Here is a 14,247-nt window from a genome sequence, read left to right on the forward strand (position 1 = left end):
TATTTGAACAAAATAATATTAACTTTTTAATATTAGCCAGTTGCTTAGCCGCAATTGATATGGGCCTACTTTATTATTATTATTATTATTAATAATATTATTATCTGATATTAATGCAGCTTTTATTTTAATAATTCAGTTTTCGTATTTAAGTTTAACTTTTAGTAATTTTTGTAATGTGCTGTTATCATTTTTATTACTTTTTTTCTGTATAGCTTTATTTTTATTTCAGTTTTTAGTAATTTTGGTAGACTACTACAACTTCAACTCATTTCAGGTAGGCTACTTGGCTACACATTAAACTCATTTGTTTGGCTGCCATAGCATCACTGAACCACTAAATTATTGATAAGACAACTTATGAATATTTAAAAAGGATTCGTTTTTCTACGGGAAACAGCGCGTGCTAGCGACAAATGGAATCTGACTATTAAAGTAATGTGTTGATGTTAGTCAGAGCAGTCTGTGTCGAGTGTGGTTCTGTAACTGTGGAGAGTGACGTAGAGACGCGACGCGTCCATGGCAACCAACTTTTATTAGCCGCTGTTTTGGAGTAGCAGCTCGCGCGCAGACAGTAGCCAAACTTTATGCGTTATCCGGGGCGCCACGGCAGAAAGTTGAATGTTTTAACGCCTCTGTGTCTTTTCCGCGGTTACTCACATGTAAACCGTGTCCAGCAGCGAGTACAGACAGTGTGAGTATGTCGGTGTCCGTCAGCTGCAGCGCGTCTCCTGCGGAGGGAGCGACGCCCGAGAGCCGCAGGACGAAGAGATCCAGCGCTGCCGCCGCGAGCAGTGAGTCAACAACAACAACAACACCTCTCACGGACTTCTTTGACAATCTTAAACAAAGTTAAAGCTACATCATCAACTTTATTGTTAATATTTATTCATTTGTTCCATTTCAACATTTAGTATTCTTTGTTATTAGTAATGTTGTTTAGCATCTTTTCTATTATTAATAATAGCCCACTTATCTAACTTTACCTTATTCGTAACATCACAAACGTTTTCTAATTTATTGTTTCATGCTAAAAAAAAATCACCTTTATCTTTCTTTCTTTCTTTCATATCGCCAACGTTAATCTTTGTTATTCTTAATAGCCCATTTATTTATTTACCAAGTTTGTTATTCTTAATATTTATGTGTGCCACATTACAAACCCTTTCTTCGATTATGCTTGTTTATTTAATTTATTTAATTATGCATAGTCACCAACTTTGTTCTTAATTCATCTTATATAATTATATTATTCTTAATATTTATTCATTTTCAGGCCAAAAGTCAACACCTATTTCTTTCTTTCTTTCTTTCTTTCTTTCTTTCTTTCTTCAGAGTCACCAACTTGATTCTTTGTTATTCTATAAAAGTCCATTTATGTATTTATTTCTTTATTTATTCACTGAGTCACTGAGTTTGTTTTTTATTCTTAACATTTATTTATATATGCCACATCACAAAGCCTTTCTTCTATTATTTGTGTTTATTTATTTATGCCTAATCACCAACTTTGTTCTTAATTCATCTTAATATTTTGTTTATTATTCCACATCACTTACTTCATTATATTATTTCATTCATTCATTCATTGAATACCACTGAATATTTGTTAAATATTAATTTATGCCACATCACAAACCTAATATTAATTAATTTATTTATTACCATCTTTTTTAAACGTGTACACACACACACATTATATTATATTTTAAATCTACAAACTATATTTAATATTTTTGTGTCTATTTAATGCATCTGTCTTACATAGACTATGTATTTTTATGTGATTGATCTGTGTAGCGGTGGCAGAGCTTCCTCAGGTGAGAGAGAGGACACCTGTGAAAGACAGAAGCAGTCTGCAAGTGCATGATGATTTAATTCCAGACGAGATCCTTGCAACTTTAAGATCCACCACCTGTCCTCAAGACAGACTCGGACCCCTCAGAATAACCAAAACTCCTAAGGACTTCAAGGTCTGTGCCACCTTTTCTTTTTCAAATTGTTTCTAGTAACTAAATCATCTCTTTTTACCTCTTCTCCCAGGTTTGTTTAATACACCGCACCGATGCAGTGTGGCAACATCCAGCTAGACGCAAGAAATACCAATACTTTCTCAACCAGCCGACCTCTCTGACTGGAGCTGGAAGGTTGGAATGAATCATTATACATTTATATTCAAGACACTGAGACATTTTCTAGCTCACGGAGTTTGTTTGATTCTGAACAGAGACATATCCTTCCTCTGTGATGCTCGACTGCCTCTCCCACCAACGGCCGAACGAAGCCCCGCTCAGGGAGATCAAAATGCAAGTGATAGGAGAATAACCTGAATTTGGTGCTAAGTTCTTCATAAATTTGTTGAAACGTTGTGTTTTTTGGGTTGAGACGTGAGTTCACTGGAAACATTAATCCCGGAAGAATATCACATCATAAAAAACAAAGGCATTAAGGGACTGCAGTGCTATGATGAGTAAGTCAGTCAGTAAGAACATCTGTCTTGTTCTACAGCTAAACAAGTTGTTTTATTTGTTTTCATTTATTTTATAGCAAATTCACAGTTCTCCTAGAAGATGACAAACAGAAGCTAAGAGTCTTTCCATCAATGTGAGTTGTAGTCTACAATATATAATCTATCAACAAAACTATATCTCTATCTATCTATATATATTTATCTATCTCTCTCTATATATATATATCTGTATCTATCTATATCTATTTATCTATCTGTCTGTCTATCTATCTATCTATCTATCTATCTGTCTGTCTGTCTGTCTGTCTGTCTGTCTGTCTGTCTGTCTGTCTGTCTATCTATCTATCTATCTATCTATCTATCTATCTATCTATCATCTATTTATCTATCTGTCTGTCTATCTGTCTGTCTGTCTGTCTATCTATCTAACCAACCAAATCTCTCAGTCTGTCTGTCTGTCTGTCTATCTATCTATCTATCTATCTATCTATCTATCTATCTTACTATCATCTATCTATCTGTCTGTCTGTCTGTCTGTCTGTCTATCTATCTATCTATCTGTCTATCTGTCTGTCTGTCTGACGGTCTGTCTATCTTTCTGTCTGTCTGTCATCCATCCTGTCTGTCTGTCTATCTATCTATCTATCTGTCTGTCTGTCTGTCTGTCTGTCTATCTATCTATCTGTCTGTCTGTCTGTCTGTCTGTCTGTCTAGTTCTTTGTTAAAAAAATATTATTAATAATATTAATATTGTAAATATTTATATTTTTAAACAACCACAAAGAAACCAAATATTTATTCATTTCAAATTATTAATGATATAAGCACATTTATATATAAAACATATTTATAAATGTATAAAATAATGTTTATAAATATTATATTCTAAATATTTTGAATATAATATTTATATTTTATTTATTAAAAAAATTCCACTAGGAAGCCATGTGTATTTCAAATTTATTTATTAAAAATATGATTAATAATATTAATATCATAAATATTTATAATAGTTTATAGTTTCTAAACAACCACTTTCTTTCTTTCTTTCTCATTTATTTAAAATGATTAATATTAATAGTAATATTTATAATATTGTCTACACAACCTCTAGGAAACCAAGCGGCCGTCTTGAGGTGGTACAGTTAATGAAAGTGATGGACAAAATGTTGGAAAAAGCAGGTGTCAATCAAGAGTTTCAGGAGCTAACCGAACTCTCACAGGTTAGTTAGAATAAATAAATAAATACAATTAGTCAATCAATAAATTAATAAAGTATCATTCAGATTCTCAAAGATTGGTATATTTACAATAATGATTTTCACAATTATGACTAAATATAATGCTTTACAATGATAATTTACAAAACTAAAATAAACTGTAGTCACCAAAATGCCACTATCAAACTCTTGCAGGTTAGTTTTTAAGGATTTTTGAGTGTAAAAGAAAAAAGTAAATAAATACCATAAATAAAAATTTGGTACATTTAGATTTATGTATGTTGGTATGCTAACAATAATGATTTATACAATTATGTCTAAATATAATGGTTTATACAATAATTACTAAATATAATGATTTACAATGATACAAAAGTGTATCTTTATAATACATTTATCATGTTTCAGATTGAAAATTTACTGGAGCTGGTTCAAATCGAGCAGAACATCTACAACATAGTATTCCACGAGCTAATCCGCCAGGTCAGTGTCGAATGTGCCGAGAGAGGACAACTCCTCGCCAAGATCAGGTCTGCATCACAGTTTTACCTCTGTTTTTCCTTTGGGTTTTCATTAGAGAGTGACCTCACTTCCTCTTCTACTTGTCCAGGGAGAGGTACGTGGCTCTACTTGACCGTATCCCACGGCAGGTGAAGGGTCTGCACACAGAAACCTTAGCGCAGAAGGCTCTAGACCGCCGGCTCACTGAAGAAATCATTCACTTTAAAAGCTCCATTGCAAAGCTTAATTTGTAAGCTGGATACAACTTCTAAATGGCCAACTAAGTATGATTTTTGTTAGTTTTAACCTTGTGTATATTTGATCTGTAAAAGGAACTGAGTGCTATGAAAGAACATGATGAGAATGTGTCCAAAGAGGCAGAGGAAGCCAAAGAGGAGCTCGCTAAAGCCCTGGAGGAGTCACAACGCAGTGCAAAGTGTGTGAAATAATACTTAAACATAGGGCCAGATTTACTTAACAAGGCAAATTAGAAGGGAAAGCGCAATTCCAATGGGCATGGAAATTTCTGTGGGTGATTAAGGCCATGTCATACACGAGTATTTTTATAAAGTTTTTCCTTCTTCCGTTTTTTAAAAAATCTCAGTCCACATGAAAACGCAAAAGCATGCTATGAAGCACTGTCAAGAGCATGCCAAGCCAACAGGTGGCGATATAATCTCAACCGTAAAGCCATTTTGGCCGATCAAAAGCCTGAAAAAGTTTCCAGTAGGTGGAGATAACAGCGCATGCTCCATCGTCACAAGCCAAAAATTCTGGTTTCGTTGTCTATACGATAACACTGCAACCAGAGTTTTTGAAAATCTTCACCCTGGCAGGCGTTTTCAAAAATGATCAGTTTCAGTGACCTCATGCTGCGTTTGCGTGTGGACGAATGGCCAAACCGCGTAGAAATATCTGCGGTTTTGAAAATAACCACGTTCGTGTGGACAGGGCCTTACTGACAACACACAAATTAAAGAACACAGACGCAACATCTTATTTACATATTGACAAATGCAATAAACTAAGCTCATTGTAAATTACCATAGTCGGAAATAAGCAGAGCTGATGCTCATCAGGTGCGGGTGATCTGCACAGGCGCAAAATAGTTTAAGACATGCTTTTTTTGGGCATTAAATAATGACACAAATACCAGTAATTTGACGAGCGCAAATGTTAGTAAATCGTGTTGCGTGGTTAATTTTAATACTCCCTTCCCATAGATTTTGAATCTGAAAGGAAAACTCCTACAAATTAATATTCAATAAGTTCAGGCGCCAAAATAACTGTCCACGCCTTTTCAGTGCTAATTCTTCATTGTGTGTCTTTAGTAAGTCCTCACAGTACTAAAGATGGTTTGCACTAGCACAAGCTGTTAGTAAATCTGGCCCCTAGTGTTTTATACAGACTCACACTGATTCATTGTAACTTTATATCAGTCTAGTTGAAATAAAGTGACTTTTCTGCAGTATTGTAGCAGAGTACCATGAGCTTTATGAGCTGCAGCGAAGGAGACTTGAAGGACAGATGTCTCAGCTATATGAAGAAACGGACCTCTGGAGAAAAGCCACCTATAGTCTTGCAATCAAGGTGACTTTGTGGCATTCTGCTTGACGATTCACTTTTGACTTTTATTTTGAAATAATTTATAATATTTGAGTCTAAATATCTCACATATTTCTTTCAGATAATAAAGATAAATAAACTTCATCTGGTGAGACGGCTACATATTAGTGAGCAGACCTGGGTCAAGATTGCAGATCATTTCATTGTTTTCCTAACCGCAAAGGTACTTAAAATATCTAATATCTCATCCTGTCGAGACTTTGACATGTAGAGTAATGATATATCCATGTTATTTTTATTCACAGGACTCTGAGGATGTTTCTCACATCATGGAATTGACTGACCAGTGGAAAGATAAACTGACCAACTTCATGGAGAACCTCAGAGAGGCTGAAAGCAAACAGCGTAAGACCATCGGATCTGTCCGTGCTAACATTGTCAAGTGGCACAAGTTTTATGAAGACAAATCAAGGTCAGTAAAGGAAATACTTTTTTCTTTGTATTTTTGTTACTTCTTTATTTATTTATTTTTCTGATATGGTTCATTAGGCACCCTAATTTGAATGTTGACAAGTCTTCAGAAGATGAGCTCTCCCAAGACCTGAAGAAATGGTCAAAGGTTAGCAATCATTTTTTTTTATTTCTTACTCAATTATCTTTCTACTTTCCACTTTAAATGTAAAAAATATAGCTATCTCTGTCGACCTACAGGTGTTGACACAGCAGTGTGAGCGATATGGAGGAGAGGACCTAGTGTCTGGTCAGGAAACACTTGAAATGCTAACAAACCTACAAGAGTCCTGGATTGAGGTTTGTCTCCAGCTCTTTAGGAGACACCCTGGTACAGATGGAGGGCCACCTAAAGGCCAGGAGGCCATGAGGGAGCTGGCAAAGGCCATTACAGATCTCCAGAACCAACTGGGAATCCGTATTAGTGGAGAAAGTGGTGAGAACCAAGCTCTTTAGTTCCTCACATAGTCTTGCTTGGTTTCTCCAATAGATATTGACGTCTGCTCTTGGTTGTTTTTGCAGGAATCCATGCAACCCTAATGTTGCTTATTGAAAATATGGAGTTCTGGTCAAGAAGATTAAAGTCCTTGAGTGGACTTCCAGAGGAGCAGTCTTTGGGTGATTGGCTCAAATTGGAGGAAACTCTTGGCAACTTGATGAATCTGTCTAAGGAGGCTCTCCAACTAGTGAACAGCACACAGTCAGAACGGGACAGGGCTAAAAAGAAACCCCACACCAAGTAAGACGGATACAAGGCTCAAACATTATAGCTATCTTGCAAAACCTAGTGAGACACCTTGTCTACTGCCAACATTGATGGCTGACTTTTAAGGTGGCACCCTAAACAAACTGAACCCTTAGAAACATGGGCAGAAACTTGCTACAAAAGACACAAAACAAATAGGACTTGATTCATGTTTTTGGTTAAACCATGTCCAATTTCCCTGTTTATATCTGTGACAGGATTGAAATGGATGATGTCTTAAAGGCAATGAAGGAATTCCGGTTCTCTCAAGAAAACTTTTTCAACTGTGAAAATATGAGGCTTCATGAGGAGGTACACCCCAGGACTGCATAACGTTTCTTGCATTCCCTAAGTCAGGGATGTCCATTCCTGTTCCTGGAGGTCACCCTCCTACAGAGTTTAGATCCAACAGACCTGGAGTAAACAAGACAAGATTATCATCTCTCATGGCTTAGGGCAGGACAGCTGCGTTTACCAAATGAATTGTAAGCCTAAGTATATTGTAGAAACCATTAGTACCAGTGGTCTCTATGATCTACTTATGCTTACGATTCTTTTGGGAAATGCAGCACAGGACATTTTGACATTTTCGGAATACCTGGTTCAGGGGTGTTTAACCACGATTCGACTTAAACTCTGCAGGAAGGTGGATTTCCTGGACCAGGACTGGATGCCCAAGGTCCAAGCTATGAATGATGATCTCATCATGTGTTATCAGGTAACTTCTCTTGACACCAAGTTGATTCGGTGGATGGTGGACCTTCTGCTACTGATGGTGCCAGACCAAGAACCGAATCTTCCAACGACTGAATTAAACACCACTGTGGACGTGTCTGTTGAGAAGCTGGAGGAGGATGCCAGGAACCTCTCTGGGAAACTTGACTATTTCTCCAAGTACATCACAAGGTGATCTCATTAAACTCGATGCATCAAGAGGATATATACCTGAGCTGCTTATAGTTACGCATAAATTCTTTACACAAGTTGTCCTGCAGCTCTTGTCAGGCTATTGTTGAGGAGGCAATCCAGAAGAGCTCAACTCAGAATGACACCGAGAATGAGCTCTACCAACTTGCTAAACTTCAGGTGCTTTACAATCCCTCCGATCTTCTCAACCAAGGTTTACTCTTTTAAATTCACTTCTCGCCTGTAATGCCATGGATTGTGTTTGTTCAGAAAGAGTGTGGTGAGTGGGTGGAGGCCTGTCGAATACTACTGTCAGATGTGAAGGGAAGCCCTGTGGACCTACAGCTGTCTGGAAAAACTGTACCACAGCCTGTGAGTGGCATCAGCATAGGCTCTCTGGTAGAATACAGCTATGCTAGTACAGAATGTGGGTAACTTTCTTGTATATCTTCTTAGCTTGAGCAACAACCAGAGGAACCTACCAAAGAAGATGAAGAGGAACCCATTACCATAAAAGACGTCACTGGGCCTTATTCTTTCCAAAGTGCTGATGAATATGTAACTAACACTTTTTTTTCCATTTAAGCTATTAGCTTGCTAGCCATTTAGCTAGTTTGGTTTCATGGATTAACACCAAATAAATAAACCAAATCCTCCTCAGGGGGGAGAAAAGGCCAGCAGACATGACAAAGATGGCTCAGTCATGAAGCTAGTTGGTTATGATGGCAATATCACTGAGAAGAACTTAGGAGAGGACACCGTCCAACTTACAGGGGTGAGTTGGCCGAAACCATCTCCATCAGCTTCCCATCTACAGAGTGTAAAGCACAAACCTTTTCTTATTACTTTCCAGACTGAAGAACTTGTGGTATCCCCTCACACTGAAAATGCCAAGGAAGCCTTCAATGCATTGGAAACAGTGAGAACTCTTCAGAAAGAGCTTCTGTAAGTATTAGAAGTGACATTTCTTCTTAAAGGATTTGTTCACTTCCAGAATAAAAAATTCCTGATAATTTACTCACCCCCATGTTATCCAAGATGTTCATGTCTTTCTTTCTTCAGTTGAAAAGAAATTAAGGTTTTTGAGGAAAATATTCCATGATTTTTCTCCATATAGTGGACTTCACCAAGGACCAACAAGTTGAAGGTCTTGAAAGGGCTTTACACAATCCCCGCCAAGGAATAAGGGTCTCATCTAGTGAAACAATCAGTCATTTTCTTAAAAAAAAATAAAAAAAAAAAATACAAATTTACATATTTTTTTAACCACAAATGCTCATCTTGCACTAGCTCTGCGAAGGTCACACCACACGCGGGACGTAGGCAGATGTAGAACTCAAACTTCAAAATCGCCTTACATCTTTATGTAATATGTGAAGTCATAGACATACATCACAGAGCTTTTTTTTTTATTAGAAAATGACCAATCATTTCTCTATACCCGCATTCCTCAGCTGGGATCTTGTGTAGAGCCCTTTGAAGCTACAATGAAATTGCAATTTGGACCTGTTAGTCCCTGTTGAAGTCCACTATATGGAGAAAAGCCCTGGAATGTTTCCCTCACAAACCCTGATTTCTTTTCGACTGAAGAAAGAACGACATGAACATCTTGAATGACATGGGTTTGAGAAAATTATCAGGAACTTTTGGAAGTAGACTAATCCTTTAATCAGATCTGAAGTGGTCTCTACATAAGCTGTATTGTCCAGGGATGTAGAGACGCGAGCTATCAGCATGGAGGTACGAGCACTAAAGGCAGAGGAAGACCTACAGGCAGCTCTGGACAAGATACAAGATCTGGAGAGACAGCTACAGGCTCAGCCCAGTGTGGAGACCAAGTGTAAGTGTGTCAGAGGCTAACATTACACTTTAGATACAGAATAGGATTACTGAAGTAGTGAATGACTTTTATGAAGCACCACTCATACAAGTCACTTTCAAACCCAGCAGCTTTTTGTTGGTCAACTTGGCAAATTCAACTCGAACCTGTTGTGAAGTCTTTTTTAAATACAGTATGAACTGACTTGTTTCTAATCTCTGATTATATTTACTTACAGCGAGCAAGAAGAACACTGCACCCACACACAAGGCCCCCAGCACCCCTTCTGAAGCTAAAACAAGAAGTCAGAAACCAGAAGCTAGCCCGAAACTGTCCAGAGGCACCAAAAAACGCTAAATGGGAATAAACACCGTACTGGAGCTCATGTGGGGCAAAATAATAAAGTATAGACACATCTGTATTTGAAGTGTACTTGTATTGCACATACCATAAAATGAATATTCATTTTGAGATTTGCTAAAGATTACATTTAAAGCTGCAGTCCGTAACTTTTTTTGTGTTCACAATTTACAGAATTTACATAATAAGCCAGTACATCATGAATCCATTTTCCAAACCTTCTGCAAGACGCATGCAGTTCTGTTTTTTTAACTGCTAGAGCACCAAAAGTTACGGACTGCAGCTTTAACAGTGTAAATTATTAGTGTTTTTGAAGATTAAGTTAAAGTGAGAGTTAGATGGTGCAAAGGTAAATATTGTATCGGTAAATTGTCTATGTAAAATAAGTCATATGAAACTGATCATCCTAAGTAAACATTGATAGCCATGCTGTCTTTACATCATGGGCGAGTCTTTGTTTGCATCATCCGAGCCATCACCTGCGGTCAGACCTTGATTGGTAGGTCTGGTCAAACTGGTGAGGTCGATGGATTGAGTCAGGACATCAGAAGGTATGTTGAGGACCACAGCAGGCTGCTCAGAGCGCAGATTGTTGAGGAGCTGCAGGAGTCGAAGGTGCACGACCAGTGGAGAACCAGAGAGAGACTCTACAGAGGCCTTCAAAGCCTCACAAGCCGCCTTTTCTCCCTCTGCAGAGATCACCTGTGTGAAGCATAGTGGTTAAAAAGCTGGTTTGGAAACTGAAAGGTTGTGGGTTCGAATCCCATTTTGTATAGACGGCCTTACTTTGACTTGTGCCTGACGTCTCGCTTCGGCCTCTACAGCGAAGTTGTGTTGGAGCTGAGGTGGAAGACTAATTTCTTCTCTGCAACAGTGGACATACAGCATGTTATGAGTCCCGTAATGTGACGACTTTTGGAGTCTAATCTGTTCTATGTACTTACATTTCTGCTCTTTCCACTTTGATACCCCACCTGCAGGTTACCGAATCTAAACTGACCTGCCCAACAAATGAAAACTTAGTAGATGTCTTATTTCAAGCCCTCACGAGGTGTCATATCTGTTGACGTCTACCTGAATCTCCTCGGCCATCCGTTTGCGGTCCAGCAAAATGTCAGTGAAGGCATGATGGGCCAGTATCTCTCTAACAGAGACCTGGGTCAGAGCCTGCAGCACATCTGGGACGCCGGCGAGGGAGGAATAACACACAGACACATTCTCGATACGATAGTAACACACTGCACTCACTTCGGTACACACCAGATCTTTGGTCACCACCTGAGGATACAATGACATGGAATTATATGGCTTGTTGGAGAGGTGTTTTATCATTTTTTAGACTTGCAATTTTCTCCGCAGTTGATAAAAGGGGGCAAAAATGATTTTTACTTGCGTTGAAAGATCCAAGCCTAGAGATCTAGAGACCTAAGGGTGGATGTTTTGAATGGGCTAGTCTTCGACCAGCTGCCACCCTCATGTTTACATACGTGTGTAAGTGAGATGGTGTTTTTCATAGTCAGCACTTCATTAAATGACTCATCTCAGAAAATACAATGCTGCCTATACACAGACCTTAGTCAGTACTAATTTAATTTTTATAGGAATGAAAGGGAGGCTGTGAGCGATAGAAGAACAGTGCTTTGGATTGCAGCATATTGATTGTTTAGCAGACAAAACATCTTTCCGAAAAAACTTTCAGTAGACAAATACTCAAGAAAACTGTGTTGAGTTGTGAAAATACATGATCTTGAAACCTTCATACAGTGCATTCATTCCATTGTAAAGACTTTAAGTCGTCCCTTTTATCAACATTAAATTCAGTATGGTGTCTAACCTGATTAAAGTCTATGTGGAGAAAATATGAAAGCAAAGAAATTACCGCGTGAGGAAGGATCTTCAGTATTTTCAGACGAATGTCGACAATATGGCACACATCCAAAAAAGGGAGATAAAACATTAGCCCTGCAGCAAAATAAAGCATGCATGTATTAAATTATGAAAATGTTAAAATGATTTCTTCTTAATATTAACATACTAAAATGACATTAAATTGATTCGTATATTAATTAAAAATGATATTAGCTTTAAAATGTAACATTAAGAACTATAAATTAATATTAAAATATAACAAATATAAACAAAAATCAAATAGTAAAAAATATATTTAATAATCAATGGTATATTCTTCACATAAAATAATAACTAGAACCTTGCTAACTGTAAAAGTGTTAATATGTAAATTAAAATGTACCAGGGCCCCGTGGTCTCTTCTGAAGTAAATGCCCCAATCGAAATTTCACAGCTCTCTCATGTTCTCTTACAATCTACATATAAACAATTTTATACATAATGACACAATTTTATGCATAATAAATTAAAGTTACGGGACCTGAACACAGTTACCAAATACATATTAGTTTTTAATATTTAATCCCATAAACTGAAAGCATACCTTCACACAGAACCATATGAAAACAGGAAAGAAGAAGATCACCACAGACAGCACCAACACAATGAGAAGCAGCTCACAAATTCCAAGGTATCTCTTCTTCAAGGCTTTAGAGAAAATGTAAGAAAGAAGAATATACTGTATTATAGGTTCTCCATCTTTCTGAGATTTTTTTCTTCTCCACACTTACCTTCTCCAAACCCGTCAGTCTCCAATAATCCCAATAACTCCTCTCGGTCTTCTTTTATCCGTTCCCTCACACTGTCTACATTTACAACAGTGCTCCTGGAGATGATCTGAGCCTCTTTGGCTTCACCTCTTTCTTCTTCCTCTTCTTGTTTTTCTTTTCTTTTGTGGGGCTCTTGGAGCTTCACGGATTTGGGGGCTTTGGTTTTCCTCTCTTTAGGTGATGGCTCCCGCTTTACCCGTCCAGATCTTGAAGAATGCGTAGATGTTTCTGTTCTTTTCTCCATCGCGGCTTCGCTCGTAGGAAGCATCTGTTGTGAGGGTTCATCTGGTGTCTGGTCTGCTCCTCTGGACGTCTGTGGGTCTGAATAGGGAGTATCTCTGTAGGCCTCTGCAGGTTCCTATGATGACAAGGGAGTGTTTGCACTCTTCTAATGAATTTTTCACAGTGGAAACATCCTACACAGAGGCGCTGAATGGAAAATAATGTGTTACAAAAAATCTAATTTGCATGTTCTCTGAATGTCTTCAATATGTTAATTCATAATAATGATTTGAATTTAGATTGAAGAACTATCTATCTATCTATCTATCTATCTATCTATCTATCTATCTATCTATCTATCTATCTATCTATCTATCTATCATCTGTCTACCTATCTATCTATCTATTTAATATTCATTTTTTAGTAAATATGTAATAAATATAATTAAATATTTCAACATTTTTAGAAAATGGTTATTTGGGTTATTTATACCCAGAATTATTTAACATTAACCATCACCTATAGTGTTGTAAATGGTAAATTATATCATTTAATAAAAAAGAAAAGCATAATGTTTTGTGAAACACCATTTATATACACTGTTATTAAGTTTAGTAATAAGAAAGATAAAGATTATTAGTTCATGTTCTATTTTCTGTTTTAAGACCTTTGTTTAATGCCAAGGTCATGTTTATTATCTTAATATTGACTTGGATGGATGGCTGGATGGCTGGATGGATGGATAGATAGATAGATAGATAGATAGATAGATAGATAGATAGATAGATAGATTTAGAATTAAAATTTTGATTAAAACTATGAAACAAGAAAATTAAACAATAAACACTTAAAATCTATAAATGTATACAAAACTTTCTTTAATAAACGTATAAAGCTGGCAAAATGTACTGTATCCAAGTTTGTTTATATGTATGACTATATATATATATATATATATATATATATATATATATATATATATATATATATATATTTTTTTTTTTTTTTTTTTGTTGTTGTTGTTGTTGTTGTTGCTTGTTTATGTTTTGGACAACACTTTATATTCAAATATAAATGGCCAAATTTTATCATGTATAGTAGGCTATTGTTTTGTTTTGTTTTCATAATAAACTTAATGCATGTAGCCTATGTAAAAATGTTTTTAACACTTACACATTTAGGCTAGGCCTTGTAGTTTCGTAGCATATATTTGTATTCGTTTTATTTCATGTATTTAAGAAAAATGGAA

The 14,247-nt window shown here is 36.7% G+C and overlaps 2 protein-coding genes across 2 annotated transcripts; one reads left to right on the forward strand and one right to left on the reverse strand.

The window, feature by feature from the left end:
* Positions 1–300: 300 nt before the first annotated feature.
* axdnd1 (axonemal dynein light chain domain containing 1) lies at positions 301–10,158 on the forward strand. Its single transcript, XM_042749628.1, has 25 exons — positions 301–794; positions 1,801–1,973; positions 2,044–2,147; positions 2,228–2,306; positions 2,385–2,470; positions 2,548–2,604; positions 3,585–3,693; positions 4,099–4,220; positions 4,301–4,441; positions 4,523–4,627; positions 5,661–5,781; positions 5,879–5,980; positions 6,063–6,229; positions 6,307–6,376; positions 6,469–6,703; positions 6,790–7,006; positions 7,231–7,324; positions 7,731–7,918; positions 8,008–8,098; positions 8,189–8,290; positions 8,375–8,476; positions 8,580–8,693; positions 8,772–8,863; positions 9,628–9,758; positions 9,976–10,158. The coding sequence occupies exons 1-25, from the start codon at positions 701–703 to the stop codon at positions 10,092–10,094; spliced, it is 3,015 nt and encodes a 1,004-aa protein (XP_042605562.1). The 5' UTR covers positions 301–700; the 3' UTR covers positions 10,095–10,158.
* LOC109047529 (podocin-like) lies at positions 10,121–13,229 on the reverse strand. The gene is made up of 8 exons (XM_019065223.2): positions 12,737–13,229; positions 12,550–12,653; positions 12,349–12,421; positions 11,977–12,059; positions 11,172–11,375; positions 11,042–11,097; positions 10,884–10,962; positions 10,121–10,799 (listed from the first exon to the last, which is right to left on the reverse strand). Exons 1-8 carry the CDS (start codon positions 13,041–13,043, stop codon positions 10,533–10,535), a joined length of 1,173 nt encoding a protein of 390 aa, XP_018920768.2. The 5' UTR covers positions 13,044–13,229; the 3' UTR covers positions 10,121–10,532.
* Positions 13,230–14,247: the final 1,018 nt, after the last annotated feature.

Source organism: Cyprinus carpio, chromosome B22, assembly GCF_018340385.1.
Source record: "Cyprinus carpio isolate SPL01 chromosome B22, ASM1834038v1, whole genome shotgun sequence".
Taxonomy (NCBI): Eukaryota; Metazoa; Chordata; class Actinopteri; order Cypriniformes; family Cyprinidae; genus Cyprinus; species Cyprinus carpio.

Bases quoted from the DNA above. Each gene is read 5' to 3' on its own strand.
- axdnd1 (XM_042749628.1), top strand. From the start codon at position 701: ATGTCGGTGTCCGTCAGCTGCAGCGCGTCTCCTGCGGAGGGAGCGACG. The intron at 2,148-2,227 runs GTTGGAATGAAT...GATTCTGAACAG, and splicing joins TCTCTGACTGGAGCTGGAAG to AGACATATCCTTCCTCTGTG. The intron at 7,007-7,230 runs GTAAGACGGATA...TATCTGTGACAG, and splicing joins AAAAAGAAACCCCACACCAA to GATTGAAATGGATGATGTCT.
- LOC109047529 (XM_019065223.2), bottom strand. From the start codon at position 13,043: ATGCTTCCTACGAGCGAAGCCGCGATGGAGAAAAGAACAGAAACATCT. The intron at 12,422-12,549 runs GTATGCTTTCAG...GTTTATATGTAG, and splicing joins TCATATGGTTCTGTGTGAAG to ATTGTAAGAGAACATGAGAG. The intron at 11,098-11,171 runs GTAGACGTCAAC...TTTGTTGGGCAG, and splicing joins GGATGGCCGAGGAGATTCAG to GTCAGTTTAGATTCGGTAAC.